General features: G+C 43.3%; 1 protein-coding gene across 1 annotated transcript; it reads right to left on the bottom strand.

The window, feature by feature from the left end:
- Nucleotides 1–293: 293 nt before the first annotated feature.
- On the bottom strand, nucleotides 294–22,364 carry LOC142291337 (acidic mammalian chitinase-like). The gene is made up of 11 exons (XM_075335803.1): nucleotides 22,294–22,364; nucleotides 22,181–22,210; nucleotides 21,303–21,504; nucleotides 11,536–11,592; nucleotides 4,111–4,282; nucleotides 3,851–3,975; nucleotides 3,326–3,449; nucleotides 3,039–3,224; nucleotides 1,084–1,200; nucleotides 854–995; nucleotides 294–621 (listed from the first exon to the last, which is right to left on the bottom strand). The coding sequence occupies exons 1-11, from the start codon at nucleotides 22,316–22,318 to the stop codon at nucleotides 359–361; spliced, it is 1,443 nt and encodes a 480-aa protein (XP_075191918.1). The 5' UTR covers nucleotides 22,319–22,364; the 3' UTR covers nucleotides 294–358.
- Between the last annotated feature and the right edge of the window lie 2,493 nt (nucleotides 22,365–24,857).

Here is a 24,857-nt window from a genome sequence, read left to right as displayed (position 1 = left end):
CTGGGTGGTGGGTTGTGGAGGAGGGGTCTTATCATCAGGGATAAGGACAGGAGATAGGGCCTAGACCTAGGTTGGAGGCCCGGATGTCCCTACCTTCAAGGGTACCTCCGGGTGTTAAGGTGAGTGCAAGGGCCCCAGCCTTAGGGCCAGTATACATTTCCCTGTGTTCCCCTGATCACCCATGATACAATGTTGAATTTCATAATGCACTAAAACTTAAAAGTGCTAAGTAATGAGTATCCAAATTCATTGCCATGACGAAGCAAGTTGTAAAAATCCAAACAAAGACGCAATATGTTTGACATGTTTATTTGCCGTCAATTAGTCATTTTCTTACTGATAAAACTAATTTCTTGCTTCATGGCCAGTTACAGCAAGAGCAGCTGGGGTCAAACACTAAGTTAGATTGGCATGTCTGCTGGTAGGTTTTTCCATTTAGGCAATTATAGAACTGGCTTTTATTTGTTGGGCTGGGATACAGACCATTTGATTTTCCAACGCAGAAACTACTGCTGCCTGGTGGAGCTGCTGCAGCGGTGGTTGGTGCACCTGCCGTGTTTGGTGCTGCTGTGTTTGGTGCGGCTGTGACTGGTGCTGCTGGTACTGATGATGTTTTGCAATCTGCATAGTAGATAAATGTAACAATATTACTTATATATACTATGACGTGACTGCATCCTAGTGATACTTGGTTATCATGACTTACATATACTGTGATCCGTATGAGTAAAACATTATTAGATTTTCTAGGTTATAAAAAATCCTTAAGCTGACAGGAAAGCAGTATATAAAATGTCATAGTCCAAATTATTAGTCTAGATAAATTTATAATGTGGTAAAGTTAAGTACTTACTTGGAAAAGAGATACCCAAAGCGGATTTCAATGCATTCATTAAGGGATATTTGCCTTGACCACAGAAATGTCCGCTAAAGTCATCCAAAGGAAGGGCCCACACCATAGCACCTCCAAAGTTATTCTTCAGTAGCCACTCAGCCTATGAACAAAAATGGAACCACACAATTCTGGATTTCTGTTCATATGACACAGGGTTAGATGTCACCTTCCTTCTCTTGCTTTCATACCTTGATCTGGAAACTTTTTTGGTTGTCATACCCAACCCATAGATTGCCTTTGTAGGCATAGGGGACGGCTTGTGGGCTATTCCAAACCTCTGTAGCACCTTCCAAGAAACTACAGATCTGCAGATATATGGAAAGGAAAAAGGATCAACTTGGTTAATTTTCGCTTTCATATTTTTTTTGCATACAAATATTTCTTTTGCATACAGACGTTAATATTCTACATGTGCAAAAAAACCCACAAAAAACTGATTTTCCACCCATATATTAAAAACCGAATAGTTAACCTGACAAATTAATAAAATTCAACTTAGCCATTTAGCTATTTTTTCCTTTATATAGTTTTATGGTAAATAGCCACCATTTAAGTTTTAGAAGATGTCAGACAAATTATCCATGTTCTTGAATCATCTTACGTATGCCAGGATTTACGACAAGCTCATTTAATAGGCAAATAGATGTGATAGATTTGATCCGCATAGAATCGACTATCAGCAAATTTCATCAAGTTTGGAGGTTCTCACAGATTTGAACAATTTATGATTTAATTTGGACTAAAAAAAGTCAGGCGTTATTTCACAAACTACTGAAGAGTCGTAGACGGGGTTGATGATGTCAGGTGCAGTCCCATGGGCTTCCCGAAAATACCCTTCAGCTGTCACTTCATAAAGTCAAGCTCAACCATTCAGGGGAAACTATCACAGCCAGTGTAAAAGATGTGGAACAGCCTGGTAGCGCCATTTTATGTTTTTACGGTATAGGGTTAAGAGGTCAGAGCGCACAGCTCACTCCACAGAGAAAGACCAACATTGCACCACAGCACTAGTGAATCATATGCTGATCTATCATAACTAGAATTACATTTTTATACTACAAGACCTTTGAGGGATAGGACTATACAAGCTAGCCTTCACTTCTTATGTGCCTCAATTCACTAAGTTAATTTTTGCTGTCCTTCGTAGGGTCACATTTGGTAGCTACTAACTGAATTCCGGGAACACAATACAAGACCTGCCGTCTGGGAGATGCTCTAATGCTTGGTCTAGCCACTACAATAAGTTACATAACACCTTTCAGATATTCATGCTTGTCAATCTTTTCTATTTCCACCACATCACCTTTAAGGCTGGGATCACACCAGTGTATAAAAAATTAGTTCCATTCTCATCCAGAAAAGTGGGAACATTTTTTTTCTCACTTGTCATCCATGTTCTGGCCATTTTTTTTTTTACTTAGTCGGATTGCACTCATCCAATTTATAGGCCTGTGTGAGCGAGCCCTAAAGCTGGGCGTACACATTAGATGGCTGTCCACCAAACAATGCTTATGCTGATCTTTAGGCTGACAGCCATCTCAGCCAACTCTCCCATACACAGAAGCACTCATTCAGCCAAGGACTTTTGTGTTTCCCAAGGAGAACAATGTAATCGGCAGTCCAAAATTGGCCATGCACAATTAACATCTCTCCCGACCACCAGTCTAATATGCATGGGGAACCCTAAGAACTGACTATTTATTTTCTGATATGGCATACCTGTTGACATGGGCCAGTAGCACAAAATAAAGGGGTTGTCCATTTAAAAGCAAATTCATGCTTGAAAATAACAAATTACAAACCATCGGTTGCCCTAAAAGGCCCTTTCGTATACGGTATATGTTGTTTCTTCTTTGCAGCTCTTCAGAGTTCCCTGTTGACTTGACCACAGAAGCCAATGACTGGCTACAGCCATCATGTGTTGTAGACAGGGTAACTCCATTTTAGCTCTATCAATACTTGAATTAGCAAATGAAACATTTCTAATTTAAGATAAAAATTTAATGCATTGTTCATTCAGCCATATTAGTGTTTGTCTGCAGATCAAATAATTCAGTGAAATGAAATCCCATCTATATATCTTATGAAACTTAACTTAAAAGGAAAATCAGCATACACAACATATGGTCAGAAGAGCGGTTACCTCAAAATATGCCATAAATCCAGGCTGCTGTGTGTATGGTGCAGCGGGAGCTCCACCAGATGTTGGAGCACCCAATCCATTGTTTGAGGGGTTAGAGAGTGTATAGGTTCGTCCATAGGCTGGAAATCCGACCATTAGCTTTTCTGGGTCAGCTCCATTATTTTTCCAATAATTCATAGCATAATCCTAAATTATTGGAACAGACCAAAATGTGACAATTCAGTTTAAAGGTTTTTACTAAATGTGCACACACATAAAAGATAAAGCGAAACATAAAGATAACATACCACATTGAAATAGATATAACCACCCTGATCAGCTGGGCCTTGGTAAAGAGGGCTATCCTCTCCGGTAAATCCTTCCCATGATCCACGCAAATCATATGTCATCACATTGATAAGGTCCAAGTACCTAGAGATGAAATGGAAAAATAAAGAAAAAAACTGTACACAACTACCGAAAACAAAGGTAATGAGGGTTCTGGGATTAATTACTTTGTAAGTGCTCATTCAGACACCCGTGCACACCGGTCCGATCTAGCACCACAATGCAGGGACTGGTGCACCTCTCCCGACCCAAGCATTACAGCCTCATAAAAATATATGAAGCTGTCATGCTCCGGATGGGAGACATGTGGTCAGTTCATGCATTGTTGTGTGATTGGACTGGTGTGCACAAACATATGAGCATAAAATCAACTAAATCACACAGCTAGAAGGCGAAAAGGGTTGTGCATTTTATTAATATAACTATGTAATAACCACTGTTACACAAAACCTGATTAGTGATTTATTTTAGGAAAAAAAACATACTGTGATAGCTGTGGGATTTGATATCCATTTTCAATGGTCCCCTTGCCAGCAGACACAGCAGCAGACATAAGAAGACGAGGCCTATTGGTCTGACTTCCTTCCTGCACAAATGCCGCATTCATTTCCTAAAACACAAGGTATAATACTTTGTATATTTACTATAATAAATGTAATTTGTGGTCTACTGTGTTTCTTTTTATACTTTTCCATTACAATAATTTTGGCCTACTTAATACTTGTAAATCCTATAATAATTTCACCTGTAGTAAAACAGAATACTGTTGCTGAGTTTCCGGGGGGCTGCCTCTGTCCGAGTCTCCGGGATACTCCCAGTCAATGTCCAATCCATCAAACCCATACTGTCTCAGAAATTTAATGACGGAGGTGATGAATGTTTGACGGTTCTCTGAACTGGATACCATGGTATTAAACCTGTAGGAAGGAAACAATCATTAAAATTAGAGAGTAGGGAATCAATTTAATTCAAATCAAATTTGTGTGTAATTTTTAGGAATTCGCTAAGCCTGGAAAGTTTGTACAATTTGGGAATCAGCTACCATTTTACACATCACAGCAGTTTGCTTCAGTCAGAAAATCTTTTTGCTTTTCTATTTCAAAAGGATCATATAAACCTCCCAGAATGCCTTACAGCTGCCACATAACATGGTATAGCACAGGCAACTTAAGGGCCATTTACACGCTGCGACATATAACGCTAAATCTTCGGGGTTCACGGTGTTTGTGACGCACATCCGGCGTTGTTAGCGACATGAGCAACCTCATGAGCAACCTTAAACAATCGCAAAAGAGGTAAAAATCGCTGGTCGTGATACGTCGTTTATTTACCAAAAATCGTTGTCTGGTCAGTAGCGAGGTTGCTTGTCGTTCCTGCAGCATCACACATCGCTGTGTGTGACACCGCAGGAACAACGAACATCATCCTACCTGCATCCACCGGAAAGGAGGAAGGAAGGAGGTGAACCTGATGCCACCTGTTCCCTGGTGCCACCGCTAACACTGGTGCACACCCCTTTTCCCAAATCCAGGAACGGGTCCGGGTGACGCCCACACGGGCCGGGTAAAAAGTTCCTTACCCGGCAGTCCTTGTCACGGGCCCCAAGTCCGGGGACCCCTGGCCTGGAGGTTAGTCACCGGTTGCAGTGGTGACTGGGCCTCGGCCTAATCTACCCCAGGCCCTTCCTCCAATCAGCCTCTCCAGAGACTGTGGCGAGCAACAAGAAGGAGGCAGTTTAAAACATTTAAATACCGCTGCCGGGCCAGACTCCTCCTGCAGCATTCCTACAAGACCACAGCTCTGACAGCACGGATCCCCAGTGCCTCCCTCACTCACGGTGCCACACTGTCCAAAGACTCCTTCTTCCTGCTGCCGACGGTGTGGGTACAACTGCTCTTCTGGATCTGGCTCCATTCTCTACCAAGGGCTCCGGCCCCTGATGGCATCTTTGCTTCAACAAGCAGGGGGAAGATGTTCAACAAGAACGGAACTCCAACTGTCAACTTCTTCAACTACCCTGCCACCCTCCACCTGCAGTGCAGATGGCCTCCTGCGGAAACATGAGGACGTTTAACAAGGGCAGCGGGTTTTAAACAGTCAACTTTTAACTTGTAACTTTTATGGGTAGACTTACATTTTCCGCTACCACTGCTGCATAGGGCCATACGGCTCACTCAGCACTCTGGGATCAGTATCCCTGGACTAGCTGAAATACATCCCGGAACTCTGAGCTTCTATCGGGAATGGAGGTGGTATAGCAGGCGATACTGCAATTTCTGGGAGCTGTGTCGGCCGGTGTTCCCCGGCCATATTGGGAACGGGCTCTGGCTCCGGGCAGGTCAGTGAGGCCGGGAGGGTCTGTGTTCCTCTCTCCCGACGTGGCACTGTATGGGTGGCTCGACTCTCGCGGGCCCACTTTACTGCCACCATTCTCCGGACCTCCGCTTTCCAGTCCAGCACTTGTTGTAGCAACTGAGTTTGCACCCAGACACAGAACCTCACTAGTTCTCGCTCCAGCCAGGCAGCGGTCCCCAGTGATAAGCGGTCCGATTCTTGCTCCTCTGCGGGAACCACCGCTCCGCCTCTGCCACTTCTAAGCGCCGCCGCGCCAGCGAGAGGCACTGCTCCACCATCAACATTGGGTGTGGACATCTTCCCGCTTTTTCCCCTTGGTTTTTCGGGAGCAGTCTGCAGACGCAGCTCTCTAGTTTCAGTTTCAGCCTCGGGTGTCACTTCCTTCCGGCCGTGTTCCCAGGGGGCGGGGCTTCAACTTCACACCCTTTCTTGGGGAAGAAGACGCTGGGTTGTTGTTTTTCGCGCCCAAAAATGGCGGCAAAAATGGCGGCTTTTCAAAATTTTGCAGCGGAGCACCGCTGACAGTCCAGAACAAGGCGCACTTCCACCAGGTAGGTGGATGGTTTACAATCCTGTTCGTGACGCTAAGTTTTGAGGTGTGCCGCCCCCGTGCTAGCAGCTGGGCTGCTCGGATCCGGATCCGCAGTGTGGCTCAAGGGATTCTACAGGACCCGGGGGTCGCGCGTACACTTCAAATAAAAAGGGGGACGTAGTTGTATGGGATTTGCCGTAAACTGTCTGTGACGCCACCCATGGTGTGTGGTGAAATGTGGCACCACCGCTGTTGTTGTGGGGCACCCGGGGGGCGATGGGATGGCAGCTGGATGTTAACCCCTCCGTGGGTAGGGATGGATGCCCCGGGGTCCAGTGTCTCTATGCTGAGGATGGTGACTGCAGGGTCCGGCGCGCCCTGTCAGACCGGGGGATGTTAGTTTACTCACGATTAAATGAATCACACAAGTCTAATGGTAAACCAAGGTGCTGGTGGCCGGCTGCTGCGGTCGGGTGTATCTGGTCCCACACCCGGGCTGATGGTCTGTGTCACTTTCCTCTGCACTCTGTGTTTGGTGTGGTGGACTTCCCAGTGTGAAACACGGGAGTCCGCTCCCGGTCCTTTTGTTGGGAGACTTGCCCGCTGACGCTGACTCTTGGGACCTACCGGGCCCTGACGGATGCCCTATTCCTCACGGTGGGTGGTTGTCTGCTTTTGGGGCTTTGGTTGGGACAGGACCTATAATCCTGCCCTCAATTGGTTAATTAGCTAGGCCGTTGGTTCCGGTCCTGGCTTCAGGGTGCAAGTACCCCCTCTGTGCACGGTTTCCGCGTCGGTTCTCCGGTGTCGGTACTGGCGGGCTCCAGCCCTGCCCCGGTCCTCCTCAGATCTCCAGCAGCTGTCTTCCCATCTCCTGTCACACGGACACGGACCACCATCTGCCACCTAGCCAGTACGCCGGGGCTCCAACCCCGACGCCTTTCCTTTCTGTCTCCGCACTTCAACTTTCTCCTCAACTACTCCACTCCTCTACTCTTGAACTTCAGCTTAGACTACTGTTTTTCCCGCCCTGGGTTCTCCTGACCCCTAGGTGGGCGTTCTCCATCCACCTTGTCCCGCCCTCTGGTCTGCCTTTCCTACCCTGGGGGGGGGTGACTAGGGTTTCTGGTTGGCTGTGTGTAACCCTGTGTGGGATGGTGTTATGTGAGGGCCTATTTGTGTGACTACCTGGTTTTGCCAGGGAGTCACATTAATACTCTACCAGGATACAGCTAAGCCCCCACTAACTAAAACCTCATATTTATTTCTAAAGGATGCAGCCAGGCCCCTTTCTGTTAGGCCTTGCATTTTAGAGTTTTTGTCCCTGCATGGTACACAGGTGGGGTACGGCTTGGCAACCCGCCAGACCTTATAGTATGGGCTTCATTTAATAGGCTGCGGGCTTGTGACTATGTATCTGCATGTGTGAACAGCGCTCTATGCAAGCCATCAGTGTGCAGTTTTATCATCTAGCAATTGCCCCCTCCATTCCATGGAAGTGAGTGTGCGATTTGCTCCTCCTGCACCTGTGATGCCTCCACTTAGAGGAGGTTTAGCTGTATCATGGTAGAGTATTCGTTTTTGGGCTGGGCGATGTACGCACTGCAGCCCATCTTTGCTGTAAGTAATACTTAAGTTTTGGAGGATATCTATTCCTCTTTTTGTTTCTATTTTTATATCCTGTGTGAGGTTCTACCTATGTGAACAGAAGGGACTGAGCCTCAGCCAACAAAGCTGGATACCAGGTCACATGGGTATGACCTCACACAGGTCCTTCACAGACACAGTGAATCGTTTGTATAAGGATACTTTGACACATCAGTTTTTTGGCATCAGGCACAATCCGGCGTGTGCCTGATGCAACGGATCCGGCGCAGATTATGCAAAAACGGATGCACCGGATCCTTTTTTTTTACGGATCCGGTATACCTTATTTGTCAAAAAATGGATCCAGCGCATCCGTTTTTGCATCCGTTTTGTCCGTTTTTTTTTTTGCTGGATCCATTTTTTTTCAATAAATCGGAGCATGCTCAGTTTAAAAAAACAGATCCGGCAGCCGCATCCTTTTTTTGCCGCATTACGCCGGATCCGGCGTCCATAGGCTTCCATTGTAAATTATGCCGTATCACGACTGATTCGGAGATAAAAAACGTTACAAGAGACGTTCCATCCGGCCGCCGCATTAGCCAATTACGACGGATCCGGCAAAAGCCGGATGGAACACAAGGCCATCAGGCACAATCCGGCGCTAATACAAACCAATGGGTATAAAACGGATCCGTCCCCAGATCCGTTTTATCCGTTTTTTTCCGGATTGTGCCTGAAGGGAAAAAACTGATGTTTGAAAGTAGCCTAATACTTATGCTAATTCTAACAGGGGGAGGGGATAACTATGAATATATGATCTGCTCCTTTGTTCATGTCACTCAAAAAGCAGCTCATTTTATAAACTTTACTTTCTTGGATTTCAAAACTTAGACATCTGAGCTGACCACTACAGGTATGTAGAGAATCAGCCTGATAGTGCCAGTATAGCACTGGCTTTAGGTTATATACAAAAATTCTGGTGATTGGTGCGCTTTAAATGTAATTGGAGTCTTTGCAGTACTTTCAAATTGCAACCAGGAACACTACGTCCTTGGTAGTAAAGGGGTTAAAAATATGAAAAAAAAGCCCTTAAAAGTTCAAATCACCCTGCTTTTGCCCCCATTGAAAATAAAACAATATTAATTAAAACTACAGTTTTAAAATTGCATTGCAGTCACAAGTTCACCTAGCGTTCTTATTAAAAGGGGTATTATGGACCAATTGCTTTGGGTGTTATGAATTGTAGGTATCTACAGTGTATATACAAACCCAAATTCAAAAAAAGTTAGGACACTGTGTAAAATGTAAAGAAAAACAAGAATGCAGTGATTTCTTAACCTCTAAAAGCCATATTTTTTCACAACAGTATATTCACCAGAAGGTGAACATTAGACATTTCTCCATTTCATTTGTAAAAAAAGATGACCTGTCACCAGTTAGAGCAGGGGTCTCAAACATGCGGCCTCTTAACAATCGTGGTCCTCTCCAAAGGGCAGCTGAACTCAGAACTTTTTTGCAGCTGAAAGTGTGTCCTTGGACGTACATTGAATTGAAATGTATTGCAGCACAGACACCAGTGCTCTGCAATGCCAATGTCAGCTGGTGGCCAATCAGAGGCCAACAGCTGACGTGAGCTTGCCAGAGCTGTGGCCCATGGCAAAGACGTTATATACCCCGGCACCAGCACACTGACGTCAGCTGCTCACCTCTGATTGGCAAGCAGCTGACATGAACCGAGTCGAGATTGTCAAGGGATCTACGGTGCCTGTGGGCTACATGTGTAGAAAAGAGGACACCAAGAGAATGGAGGACATGTGAAAAGAATCTTTTTTTTTATGTGTGTATGTGAAGAATGGCACAATAGGGGACATTACTACAAGATGAGAACCAGGATGGGCACATTGCTACAATAATGTTGACCAAGATGGGCACATTACTGCAAGATGAGGACCGGGATGGGGATATTTCTTCAAGATATTGGTCAGGATTGCTATATGGTGCTAATTGCAAGACAATTTTACTGTATGTGGCCAATTGGGGAAAAAATGTTAGATTTTATTTTTTACATTTTAAGTAAAGCATGAAAAACTATTTTGCCATTAAAAATGTTGTTATATACTGTATATATAAACTAAAGTAAACAAAAAGTGCACATTTGTTATCGCTACATCCTATATATCCCATGCGATGAATGCCATTTAAAGAAATAAAAAAATGACAAAACTGTTAAAAACTGGATTATTTTTTATTCTGTGTGCGGCCCATATATCGACATGGGTTTGAGACCCATGAGTTAGAAAATATAGTGTAGTGGATTCAGAGCTGAGTAAAATGTGTTTTTTATTTTTTAATCTCTCTACTCTCTGTTGTTGAGATATTAGCTTGCAAAGTTTAGAATATAATTTATGGTAATCCCAACTGGATGTTATAACAGATTTGTCTCTGGTTGGTGTGTACTTCTCTCCCTGCATGACGGTGACCAATCATAAGCAAGCAGCAACACACAGGGGAAATAAAGAACACGCCCTTCTGCCTCACAGATCCCTGCAACTGCTGTACATAGATACATCAGAGCTGAGCTATTTATCACTACAAACCATTCCAGATGTCATCTCAAGGCAGTCAGTGTGGGGGGAGGGTGAGAGCTGACAGCACTGTGAGAACATCTCGAAGGGTATGTGCACACAAAATCTTTTTCAAGCATAATCAGCCTGGAACACTCCGGAAAAGGCACTAAGAAACAAAATGACCTGATGTGCTTATGTTGTCTTTTGTAACTTATTTAAACTGCTTCAGGCTTCAAAAGCCATGAGGTCGCTAAAGGAGGAGATCAGTCTATTCTTCAGACTCTTTCTACTATGTTATATATGTAATTACAAAAAAACAAAGACAGCAAAAGAATCTGCAAGGAAAACACCGCCAACATTTTCCTGACGTGCTTCTGTGACAAAAGCTTCTGTATTCACTTTCCTTAAAGGGCATAATGAGGTATGATGATTTGGCTGTATATAAAGCTTTGGGCTCAACTTATTAGATCAGCTGAGTATGGAGTCTTATTCCATTGGAAAAGGAATGCAGACTAGGTCTCATAGAAGGATAGAAAAATATCTTGAAACTACCACCTAGTTGAGGTAGCTACTTATAGGTCAATGTAATAACTTTTAACAAGCCCCAAAGCGTTGTCCAGGATTGATAAGAAAGTCTGTAGTCATTCAATGTAACTGCAGACTTGTGAATGCTCACAGCACACAGTGTGCACTGTCAGGATTCTGTGCTGCCGGTGCTAGGAAAGGGCAATCTGTGAGAGCAAGTGTGCAATATGCCTACTTCCAAACACACTACAAGAGAATTGAGTGAGCCTGTGCATGTTTAGTAAGAGTGTATCCGGACATATACATATCACATACTTGTGGTTACGCGACCAGCTGCACTGGCTGCCAGCATCATCAATTACACTGTGAGGATTCACAAAGCTGTAGTCATATACAGTGGCTGCAGTCTTTCGTACCAAAGCTGGACATCCTGTTTAACCATGACCATAATATATGCCCTTTCATGAAACTCATAAACAGACCCTTTTGGGGTCATCAGTGTAGAGCATAGTCTGACTGACTGAATCGGGCAACGTTGATGCACATGATGGACTGAACACACAATAGAAAAAACAATGAGACAAGAATTGTGTTGTGCCATTACCCAGACGTTCCATAGTTCCAGCCACCAACAGAGAGAAGAGTTTTCAGTTCACTGTTGCTATAAACAAGAACAATGAATAATGCAGGTTACATAAAGTTAATAATAATATAGGATTATTCAAGTCTTAGACTACATTTAATACATTTAATGGAAATGCTTTTGGTTAAAGTGCTGGATTTAACCTAAATGACTACATATTAAGACCCTAAAGTTTGCTCAATGTAGAAACGTTTTTTGAAGACCATAACCATTTTACCCAAAAAGTGTAAGTGGAAGCTCATACATACTCTATGATATATTGCAATATTTAAGTCTATTAAGTCAGATAGCTTACTAAATTGTAATAATACATGACACCAAATGTGTCTAAATGTATTGATCTACGGTCCCCGCAAGCACAATAATCTGTAGTGTCTGGAAACAGCCCACTATTGGGGATGTCATTTCTCGAACACCCAATAATCTCATATTAATGACATATCCTAGTGATAAGTCATCAATATCAAAGTGATGGAAAACCCCTTTAAACACTTATAAAAATATATTGGAGCTGCTTTTTACTGACCCAGATATCCAAATACTTCTGCCAGAGCTTAGGTGCTTACTACATATATTACATTCTGTAATAAACACTGTGGGGCTGAATCATTAAGACTGACATTGCCCACACCAGTCTTAATGAGAGGCTTGCTGGAGTACAATGTAGCAAATTTATTCACTTCATGAATTTGGCACATCTTTGTAATGGGCGCCTTCATATGCCTCATCAAAAACACTACTACAGTCAATGACTGGAGTAACATTTCTGGTATAAGAAACGACAGCAGTCACTCCCTATCCCATCTCATCTCCTCCCAAGCTTCACCCATGTTGGCGGAATTGCTTCAAAAGTCACAACATTTTTAAACAACTTCACATTGTACAAAAAAAATCAACTTTTCAAAATGTTTTACAACAGTTTTCTGGAGAGAACACTTTGATTAATTGTCCCCTGTGTGGTAAACACTAGTCTAACCCCTTCACAATTAGGAGAAGAAGGGAAACTAGCATTGTTTTACTTTATGGTAATGTATTGGTAATTGGAACAAATTACTGATGGTTGTAACTGAAAGTATAAGTGTCATTTGTACGTATATTAATACCAACACTGATTGTTACTGGTTGTATTTTGAAGAACACCTGTCACATGGTAAGAAAAGGACAATTTTTACTCTTATTTTAATACTGTTACTAGCCTGAGAATGTCCTTTTGCATCCACCATAAGGTTCCAGAAATAGTGGAATTCTAATTCTAGTTTCTATGGTATTTTGGGGGGTTTGTGTGTTCTGCATTATTATTCTGTGAACAACACCTCCTTGCTAAAGACCATAAATATAGTGCTAAAAGGAAAGGCCCATATCTCTGGAGTTGTATGAAGGATTAAAAAAATCAACAACAAAGAATATATTTAAAGGAGTAAAGGCCCCGTTACACGCAACAACATCGCTAACGAGATATTGCTGGGGTCACGGAATTCGTGACGCACATCCAGCCTCGCTAGCGGCGTCATTGCGTGTGACATCTACGAGCAACCGCTAATGATACTAAAAAAGGGAAAAATCGTTGATTGTTGACACGTCGTTTCTTTCCAAAAAATCGTTGATCTTTTAGGACGCAGGTTGTTTGTCGTTCCAGAGGCAGCACACATCGCTATGTGTGACACCCCGAGAACGACGAACAACAACGTTGTGGCAGTGACGTTAACATGGCTGCTCTCTGCCCCTCTGCTTCTATTGGTGGCCCGCTGTGTGACGTCGCTGTGATGCCGCACGAACCACCCCTTTAAAAAAAGAGTTTGTTCGGCAGCCACAGCGACGGCGTTAGGAAGGTATGTGTGTGTGACGCGTACTACCAATATTGTTTGCCACGGGCAGCGATTTGCCCGTGACGCACGCACGACAGGGGCAGGTGCGATCGCTAGCGACATCGCTAGCAATGTCGTTGTGTGTAAAGCGGCCTTAAGGCTATGTGCGCATGTTGCATTTTTTCCTGCATTGTGGCTGCGTTTAAAACTGCACGGTGTCTTTTGTGCATTTTGGTTGCATTTTCCACCCATTGAAATGAATGAGGTGTGTCAAAACGCAACCAAAATGCTTAGCTGTGCGCTTGCACTGCATTTTTGTTGCGTTCTGCATGCTTTTTTGACAAACAAAGCGCAGGTCTTTCTGTCTCTGTCTCTTTCTGTCTCTCTCTCTCTCTCTCTCTCTGTCTGTCAGTCTCTCCCTCTCTCATACTCACTGATCACTGAAGTAGCTCCCACGCTGGGTGACAGCTGTCTCACTGCAACCAATCACAGCTGCTGGTGCGCGGGTCTATATTGTGCAGTAAAATAAATAAATAAATAATTTAAAAAAAAATGACGTGCGGTCCCCCCAATTTGGTTACCAGCCAAGGTAAAGCCACATGGCTGAAGGCTGATATTCTCATGATGGGGAGCCCCATGTTATGGGGAGCCCCCCATCCTAAAAATATCAGCCAGCAGCCACCCAGCAATGCCGCATCCATTAGATGCGACAGTCCAGGGACTCTACCCAGCTCATCCCGAATTGCCCTGGTGCGGTGGCAATTGGGGTAATAAGGAGTTAATGGCAGCCCATAGCTGCCACTAAGTCCTAGGTTAATCATGGTAGGCATCTATGAGACACCCCCCATGATTAATCTGAAAGTTAAAGGATTTTTTTGGGTGTATGCGTTTATTTTCTTTATTTGGAATAAAATACAAAAATACACCATCTTTCACCACTTTATTAACCCCCAAACAGCCCTCCAGGTCTGACGTAATCCACACGAGGTTCCACGACGCATCCAGCTCTGCTACATCAAAAGCTGGCAGCAAGCGACCACAGACCACGACCGCTCTGTGTCAGCTCAAATGAAGTGAGTTGCGCTATCAGCGATGACATCACTCAGGTTACCCGCAGCCACCGCTGGATCCTCCAACTGTGACAGCAAGTCGCCCGAGTGACTGAAGTGAGCCGCACGATCAGCGGTGCTCTCACTCAGGTGATTTGCGGTCTCAGGTGGAGGACTCCAGCTGGCCGCGGGTAACCTGAGTGACAGCACCGCTGATCGCGCGGCTCATTTCAGTCACTCAGGGGATTTGCGGTCACTGGTGAGTCCAATGAAGTCAGGTGAAGTTCATCCGAGTTCATTCTGATTGCACGGCTCTGTCTCGCAGCCAGCCATTATCTATGGGGATGTACAGAGCCGAGTGGGACCGCCCTGTCAAAAATGCATCCAAAAATCCATTCAAAACGCATTCAAAATGCATCCAATATGCATGGATTTTAGATGCATTTTTTTGTCAAACTCAGTGCTTATAGTTGTCCAGTCTGCCAGAGGGTGCATTTTTTTCTGCACTTGACAGAACGCAGCGTGCACACATACTCTTAGTGACTGAGGTCGCATGGAAGTGACTTCATGTGCTGCCCATCACTCACACACCAAAGTCAGGTGCCGGTATCAGAAAAGTAGAGTGGAGGAAGGTAGTGAAGAGTAAAAAGAGTGGAGGAAGGTAAGTAGAATTGTTAATTTCTGTATGTGTGCGACAAAACAGGAGGCATATATACCAGGATGGGTCAATGATTAGAGACATGTATACCAGGATGGGCCAATGATTAGGGACATGTATACCAGGATGGGCCAATGATTAGGGACATGTATACCATGATGGGCCGCTGATGAGGAACATATGAACAGGAAGGGTTTTAGGATGGGAAACCTATATATCTGGATGTGGGACATATATACCAGGATGGGGAAGATAAATGCCAGGCTGGGGAACATATACACCAGAAAGAAAAACATATACACCTGGATGGGCCACCTATATAACAGGAAGGGAAACATATATACCAGCAAGGGGATCAGGATGGGGAACATATATAACAGGATGGGACCGGGATATGTCCCACATCCAGATATATATGTCCCACATCCAGATATATATGTTCCCCATCCTGATCCCCTTGCTGGTATATATGTTTCCCTTCCTGTTATATATGTGGCCCATCCAGGTGTATATGTTTTTCTTTCTGGTGTATATGTTCCCCAGCCTGGCATATATCTTTCCCATCCTGGTATATATGTCCCACATCCTGCTATATATGTGGCCCATCCTGTTGTAGATGTTTTTTTTGTGGTTTATATGTTCTCTAACCTGGCATATATCTTCCTCATCCCGGTCCCATCCTGTTATATGAGGAAGCTATATGCCAGGTTAGGGAACATATACACCACAAAAAAAACATCTACAACAGGATGGGCCACATATATAGCAGGATGGGGAACAGATATATTAGGAAGGGGATCAGGATGGGGGACATTAACAGAATTGGGGGACATTGCTCCATAACATTGTCAGTTGCAGGTCCCCCATAACACTGTTATGGGCAGATCTACTGCTGACACTATGTCATTAACACATTTTTTGCTTCAGATTATTTTACTTATCTTTCTCCTCTAAAACCTAGGTGTGTCTTATGGTCCGATGCATCTTATAGTCCCTGAAAAATGGTACATCAACTAGCAGACATAATACTTTGAATTAAGCAGAAGATATATTCTTAAAGTTAAGAACTTCAGGGTTACACGATGTGGTATATTTCCTCAGTTAATTGTTGCACTAAACCAATATAGACCATCAAGAGAGACTCCACTCTTGTGAGAACCACACTGGTCAAGATGGGTGCTACAACTCCCCATGGCTATTGTCAACTTGCAGTTGAAGTGGGCCACACAACCCTTGGTGTGCCACAGCATCTTCAATTCCTGGTAGGAAAACAAGTGTACCAGCTTGGCCATCTTCTCTATGGCCCTGGCTACACTTCCCAGTTCTTATAGAGTATAGATACTTGCTGTAGGTCCCACTTGACTGACATAAGCAATCCTTCTACCACTTGATCCTTGTCTACTTTAGAACTTGCTATCTGAGTATGTTCTTTCTTCTTCACACACAACATGCATAGGACAATGCTGGTCTATGAACAATAAGACTGTAAGCCCTTTTGTCCCGGCTCCTCCTATCAGTTCACTGAATATATTAACTTAAGAAGAGCAGTTTATAAATTAAATTCTCATCTGCTCTAGTTCCCCATGATAGGACTAGAGCTCATGGGTTTGTGAGCTCTTTGTCCATAGGCAGCAGCACTACCATTGAGCTACCACCTGTACTGAGGTGGCATAACTGGATTTTGTCATTCTTGACCTGTATTGCAGGCATAGAAGCCAGAAGAAGCTTATTCGATTGAATAGAGATATACCATATTTTTGGTTTTATAAGACGCACTAGATTATAAAACAGATTATAAGATACACCCCAAATTTAGGAAAATAAAAAAGGTTAAAAAAAATATGGGGTCTGTCTTATAATCTAGTGCTGACTTACCATGAGGGGGTTGGGGTGGGCGGCAATGGAGCTGGGTTACAGGAGGCAGGGGTGATGGTGGGGTAGGGTGATGTTGAGGGCAGTGTAGTGGGTGCTCTAGATTTCTTGGTGCAGGTGTGGTGAGGCAGGAAGAACATTCAAAAACTGTAAGTGGTGCAGACTTCAACGAAATGGTGCTTGGAGTTGAGGTGTGTGCAGATTGAGCTATCGGTTCAATGACAAACCTAGATCTCATCTACACATGTGCGACCTTCAAGTGCCATATTCTGTAAATACACTATGGAAAATCAATGGGCCAAAGGCTGCAGGTTTGCATTTGAGAGCTGAGCTTCATCTGCACATGTGCTGACTCCAGGTGCCAATATTTGAAGCCTGCACTGCTGACATTTTCAGGATGGTGGTCCTTGCCTGCCTGCCTGCCTGCAGCGAGCACCAGCATCGCCCTTGCCTCCTGTGACCCTTCTCCACCACCTCCCATAAGCTACATTCAGTTTATTTTTGGGAGGATAAGTGAGTTGTTGAGTTATAATACAAAAAATACGGTAGATAGAGGTATATATTGTATCTCTATGTAGGTATATATGTATAGGACATATAGAGATGCTGCTCTATACAATGAATCTCTGTCATGTATTCTAGAGGGAGAGTAAAAGATTTTTTTTCTTCTAACAAAATTACTAAAAATAATAAAAAAAAATATAATAATGTAATTTTGAATGCTCTTTTTTTTAAAAAATATCACAAATCAGCAAATAACACGTACATATTTGGTGGCCCTGTAATCGTAATGACCCGAACAACACAGCGATCACATTATTTATGGATATCGGTAAATGGTGTAATTGATTATTTTTCTTTGTTAAAACCCATAAAAAATACAATAAGAATGTATTACTGAGGCTGTGTTCACATGTAGCGTAAATGCTGCATTTTTTTCTGCAGGTGTCAGCACCACAGAACACTATAACAATCCTCTCTGATTATTTTGTGTTTGCTGTGTTTTTTTATGTGTTTTTCCCAATATTTGATACATGTTTGATGTAGATGTGAATCTGGGGTTTAATGAATTTTAATACTACAGAAAAGCTTTGATTGTGCATTTAAAAATACAACGACAATTTTTTTGCTTACGTTTTTTGTCAGGCTCCACAAAGAAGCCTCTAGAGAAAAAAACTGCACAGTTCAGCAGCATCTTTAGACGCTCAGCAGGCAGAGATTTCATGACGTCTCATCCACTTTGCTTAATCATTTAGTCCGTGTTCACATGTAGCGTAAATGTCGGGTTTTTCTGCTGCTTTTTTGCACATATACTCTGCTGTGTTTAAATGTCCAAGTAAAGTGAATGTGATTTCATGAAAAGACGCCGCTGGACTCTGCGGTTTTGGTGCTTTTTTTTCCTCTAGAGGTTTCTATGTGGAGCTTCAAAAAACATATGGAAAAAACTGCACTGACTTTTTATGTGCATAATCAAAGCTTTTCTGTACTGTAAAATACTCTAACAAACGCAGCTTCACATCTGCACCAAAAACACAAGAAATAAAGGGGAAAAGGCATAAAAAATGCAGCAAAAATGGAATAATCAGAGAAGATTGTTATTGTATAATTTGGTGCAGACAGCGGCAGAAAACAAAAAGCACCGGATTTCTGTAACATGTGAACATGACCTTATAGACACAAAAAGAGAATCTGCCTGTAGAGAACTGGTTTAAGGCCAGAGTCACACTTGCGTATGACTCGACGAGTCTCGCATCGGGATCACTCGGTACGGCCGCACACTCTCGGACAGGAGCGGGTCAGCTGCATAGAAATACATGCAGCTGAGAAACTCCTGTCTGTAGAGTGTTCAGCCGTGCCGAGTGATCCTGATGCTAGACTCGCCAAGTCATATGCAAGTGTGACTCTGGCCTTAGTCTGTACTGTGCAGGACATAGACCAAAGCTGAGAGAATGAAGTCCGGGTAGCGCTGGTGAAGACACTATCACTCTTTTCCCCCCAGTGACTCCTTGTCTCACTTCCCCTGTACAGAAGGGGGCTTTCAGGTGCCCTCGTAACACTTGCCCTGAGCCTTATGCTCCAGACGTCCAGATGTTTTTATGCCTGGGAGACTCAGAATAATGCTTCCTGAGCTGCAGCATGGCAGTCTATTGCTGCGGAGCTGCAAGTGTTTTCCACAGGGAGAATAGAAAGAAATAATAATAATAATATGTATTCATTTATATAGCACCATGAATTCCACAGCGCTTTACATACATCAGGAACACTGTCCCCATTGGGGCTCACAATCTATATTCCCTATCTGTATGTCTTTGGAGTGTGGGAGGAAACCAGAGAAAATGCACACAAACACAAGGAGAACATACAAACGCCTTGCAGATGTTGTCCTTGGTAGGATTTGAACCTAGGACCCCAGTGCTGCAAGACTGCAGTGCTAACCACTGAGCCACCGTACCGCCCAAGCCAGGATTGTGGGCATGAGCAGCTGCGGTCTCCTGTGGAGGAGATTCACAGCCCCGTAGGTCAGGACCCACCACTTCTAGGATGCAGCGGGTCCTGATCATGGGCATGTACCCAAAGATGGAGTATCTCCTCTACCCACAGGAACTAGCTCCTCCCATATGGGATAATCACATCGCTTAACTCTTCCCCCCCACCCCCCCTTTTTTAAATTTGGGTGGCATAGTGGCTCAGTTATTAGCACTGTAGCCTTACAGCACTGGGGTCCTGGGTTCCAATACCACTAAGGACAACATAAGCAAAGAGTTTGTGTGGGGGTGCTGCAGTTTCCTCCCACACTCCAAAGACATACTAATAAGGAATTTAGATTGTGAGCCCTAATGGGGACAGTGTTGCTGATATATGTAAATTACTATGGCATTAATGTTGCCATCTAAGTGAATAAATAACATTATTATTATGTCATATGTCATTCTCTAAACTGGCCACTAGATGGCAACATTTACATGCTTACATTTCTCTAATTTTCTCTCCAGGACAGGAGACAAACTCTAGCACAGCGCCACCTATTGGAAGTAGCGATCCTAAAAGTTAAATGTGGATTTTTAACAATCCTTTACATATAACTTAGGATATATATGTTCATTTCTCTATGCATTATTCTGTCACTACTATCACTCTATACATTAATATGATTCAGTGACAGGAATCCGACCATCCACCTTCCACCGACCACCACCACAGGCCACCTTAGTCATAGAGCCAGTACACCAACTATACAGAAGATTACATATAGTGACATAGACATAATGAGAACTGATAACACTTATTAGCCTGCACATTTGGAAGTAATAAGACCTCTATCACAAATTGCATTACTACCATAAATAAACAGGGTCCTATATACAAGAGTCTCATAAATATCCCACATATCGGCATGGTAATAATTTGTTAGAATGGAGATTGGAGTAAAAAATTACATATTATTTCCATAAATACCAGACTTTATATCAACAGGAATCCCATATATACAATTCAATCAATACGTAAAAGATAACTCATTAATGTAGAATAAATTGCCATTATTGAGCCCATAGGGCTGATTGCTTACTGTTCATATTAAACACATGTTCTCCGCAGATCACCCACTCGGGCAGATTTGGTTACTCTTTCAATAGCTTGAATTATTAATCTGATGTATGAAATGTAGTAAATGAGATGAAAGTATATTTCTCAGCTCCACCAATTTCCTACAAACATCTCCTAATATGTTTTTCTGCCATGGTGTGAGCCACCAACACTTCCATAGGCAGCAGCTTTAGTGCAATGGTTTTTTACATCCCCCACCTACGGCCCCCACCTACGTCTCCCACCTGTCTCTCCACCACAGTCTTCTGAGACCACTTTCCATTGCCATTATTCACCCCTTCCCCACACACACACACACACATACCCATTGTATGTGCTGCAGAATCGCAGCCCTGGACAGACTTATACAAATACTCAGACATACTTTGCATTCTTTTTGACACAATGCGTTTTGTTTTCTTTCTTCACCGTCTGGAGTAATAAAAGGCTGTTAATTCTGATGCTGACCTGTTTTTATAACCAGGAGAACTGAATAAAACAAGTAAGGTGACAAAACAGCCATGGGGTTCCTATTGTATAATATAAGAAACACATGGCTGATGAGTATCTGTTATGGACAATCCAAGACTTGATCAACTGTCCATATAATGAAAGGCACCAATTTTATGTAGACCCCCCTTATCCTGATTGTTTAAATGAAGTAATCAATCACATAATAAAGTAATCATCGGTGTTCCCTAAATAAATACACCTGGAAAAAGGACTAAAATGAAAGCAATGCGGAATAAAGGTACTCACTAATTCTTGAGGGCATTTAAGGAAGCATAGAGTTGAGGATCATTCCATTCAAATGTCTGGATTTCGTTGTTGGTCATTGTGGCAAAGGCATAAATCAGATGAGTACACATGCAAGGATCAACATTATCAGGCATATACGTGGCGGGACTAGGATAGTACTGAGCCCAGTTGGTAAAGTAACAAACCAACTTTACAGACGAACCTGGCAAGGAGAACATTAATAATCAATCAGATAAATGACAACCACAAAAACATTCAGATACAATGTAAAAGCCACAAAAATGCTTAATGTTATTAAGGTATGTGTGCACGTTGCATTCTGGCGTGACAAATAAAATACAGCGTCTTGAATGCATTTTGAATGCAGTTTGGATGCATTCTTGAAGCTTGCTCTCCCATAGACAGAGAGGGAATAGCACCCAAAATGCACAAAACAAGTGACATGTTGCTTTTTAGAACGCATCGATTTTGTCAAAAATTTGGCATCCAAAACGCTGCGTTTCAAAACTGTGCATGGAATTTGCTAACTTCTCATAGACTTTGCTGGGCACGCAGAACACATGTGTTTACGCTGCAGTTCAAAACGCTGTGTAAGCGCATGTAAATACGCAACATGCGCACAGATCCTTAACTACATCTGTATGGATCTGCACAGATCTGCTCGTAATTGTCTGGTCTCTCTGAAGAGTACCGATATCCTGCTATGAGAGTATTATAACCCAGGGTAGACCCTTACTTTGCCATGTTTGGAGTGTGTGATGGATCGGATGCTGGATCTTGTTCATTTTAATGCGACTCAACTATACAGAGAATATAATAGATCACAGTACAAAGTGATGTGATAATAAAGGATAATTTGGGGGATAACGGGCACTTACCTAACTGCACATGCAGTAGGAAGGTCAAACCTGCGGAGAATAGATGAGAATAGTAAATAACAGAAGACACTTTTATCATAAATGATAGCTATATTAAAATAAAAAGAACTCACAGGTGATCAGCAGCAAGTTGTTCATCTTGATTCCTGAAACAGACAAGGTGTAGCTCACTTATATAGGTATCTGTCACCTCCACTTTGTCCCAGAACTAGAGCTGGGACTGATATCAAAGATAAAGAAAAGGTTCCGTTACCTGCAGCGTAACACTGACTCTTTTGTATTCCAGGCTGTAAGGTCTCCTCGGCACACAGGAATTACATTGGACATGTCCCAAAACAAAGCTTCCATGACCACTAAAAGTATTTGAGCTACTAAAATCATATTGGGAGGAAAGTAATCATTAGTTATATAATAGAGCGTACCCTTCAGGGATTGTACCTACTGTATGTAACAAAAGTAAAGAGACAGAATGAGGGATCGGTAAAGCGGATAACCATAAAGAGCCCCGCAGATGGTAAACACGGAAATGATCCATACACACATAGCATATAACAAAAGTGAGTACACCCCTCACAGTTTTGTAAATATTTTATTATATATTTTCATGGGACAACACTGAAGACATGACACTTTGTACACTGACTACTAAACATTATATCAGCTTGTATAACAGTGTAAACTTGTTCTGCCCTCTAAATAACTCAACACACAACCATGAAGTCTAAACTGCTGGCAACAAAAGTGAGTATAGCTCTAGGTGAAAATGGCCAAATTGTGCCCAAAGTGTGAATATTTTGTGTGGCCACCATTATTTTAATGCACTGTCTTAACTCTCTTGGGCATGGAGTTCACTAGAGCTTCACAGGAGCCACTGAAATCTTCTTCCATCTTCCATGGCAATATCACGGAGCTGGTGGATGTTAGAGACCTTGTGCTCCTTCTACCTTCCATTTGAGGATACCCCATAGATGCTCAATAGGGTTTAGGTCTGGAGACATGCTTGGCCAGTCCAGCACCGTTACCCTCAGTTTCTTTAGCTAAGCAATGGTCATCTTGGAGGTGTGTTTGGCGTCCAGTTTCCAAGGGGAGCAGACATGCTCTGCTTCAGTAAGTCACAGTTCATGTTGGCATTTGCTCCTGACGAAGCCGCAATTAGCGGCGACACGCGTTGGTCTCTGTCAGTAAGCCCTTGATACACTTTGTCCCTTGGTCCAGTCCCAGTTCTTGGTATGGCATTGTGGCTTTCATGGGCACACCATCCCCCTTGCTTTGCATACCTTTTACTCTCCTTTTCCTGTTTCCTGTGGGTTGGTTGAATTTTATCTAAACCTTACTATTTTGTGATCACATCTAATTCAATTATACTTGATCCCTTTATCTAATCATTCATACTCCACAGGAGACTAGGGTTCTTTTGGGGTTGCTACATTGTATTTTTTTGCTATTATGATTGTGGTTCGTTCCCTGATTGTATAACCCTGTCCTGAGACACCATCACCATTTATGGGTTTACATTGGACTATATCATTTATTTATTAAATGTGTGACGCCCTGGCTTATCAGGTCGTCACAGGGTATTGTTCAACCTGCCCTTCTGCACAATATCCACTCCTCCTTGGTTACGGATCCTGGTCTTTTGGTGTTGCTAACAGCTTAGCCAGTTAAAATCTTAGAAACACTTTGCACCGAACTCACCAAACACCGACCCTAGGCCGGGAAGTAGCTTCATGCGTCCTGGTAATTTACCCGACGGGGATGAAGACTTCAAGATTCATCCCCAACCCACTCCAAAATCGGGGTACTAGCACACCGATGGGATAGGACTTTCCCAAATACAGTCCAAAGAAATCCTACGCGTGAACCCTGAGAGCAAGCTCACTCCATTAGCCACACGGGTGAGCGGGACCCGTAGAGTTTCAAGCTTGAGGGTCCAACTAGTGAGAAGGTGCCACGGAAAAGGCCACAGGCTAACAGCAACACCAAGGGCACGGATCCCAGCGTGCTCCCTCTAAGCTGCAGTGGTGCTCAGAATTCTGGTTTACAAGCTGTCGGTGTTATTATTCCTGGACTGAATGAGTACACTGAAAAGCCCCTTTTCCGCTACCCAACTGCACCCCAACCACCAACATCCCAACGGGCCCCTGGGCATAAACCCCCTACCCACGGAGGGGTTAAACACCTTACTGCTATACCACCGCCACCGGGTTCCCCCACCAACAGCAGCGGTGGTACACCATCTTACCACGCACTGTGGGTGGCGTCACGAACTTTCCGCGCGGACCCCCCGGATCCGGAGACCCCTTGAGCCACCGCGGCTCCGGATCCGAGCGGCTCGGCCACTGACGTGGGGGAGGTACAAATGCTATATGCATACAACTATTTACTGTATATTTCATGGGACGGCTGTTTGATATACATAATTTTAAGTGTTTTTAAATGTCTTGTACATTGCGTGTTTGGATACAATAAAAGCTTTCTATATATATTTTCTTACATTGGTGTGCACAGTCTTTTTGCAGAGTTTTTTGCTCTTTTTCTTGGTTCATGTAATACTGTTCTATCAGCTGTAGCACCCGATCCTACATGTATAATTTTATTGGCATTGCGTGCATCCTTTTTTGTTCTTTGCAGTTCATGTTGGCAATTATTTTTCCATCAATGAACTGTAGCTCCCCAC

The sequence above is a fragment of the Anomaloglossus baeobatrachus genome, chromosome 2 (genome assembly GCF_048569485.1).
Source record: "Anomaloglossus baeobatrachus isolate aAnoBae1 chromosome 2, aAnoBae1.hap1, whole genome shotgun sequence".
Taxonomy (NCBI): Eukaryota; Metazoa; Chordata; class Amphibia; order Anura; family Aromobatidae; genus Anomaloglossus; species Anomaloglossus baeobatrachus.
This window is presented reverse-complemented; position numbering and strand designations above follow the sequence as displayed.

Excerpts from the sequence above, each read along its gene's own strand:
- LOC142291337 (XM_075335803.1), bottom strand. The coding sequence starts at position 22,318 with ATGAACAACTTGCTGCTGATCACCT. Across the intron at positions 21,505-22,180 it reads CCTACTGCATGTGCAGTTAG|GTTCGTCTGTAAAGTTGGTT; the intron begins GTAAGTGCCCGT and ends TCTCCTTGCCAG. Across the intron at positions 3,976-4,110 it reads AGTATTCTGTTTTACTACAG|GAAATGAATGCGGCATTTGT; the intron begins GTGAAATTATTA and ends CTTGTGTTTTAG.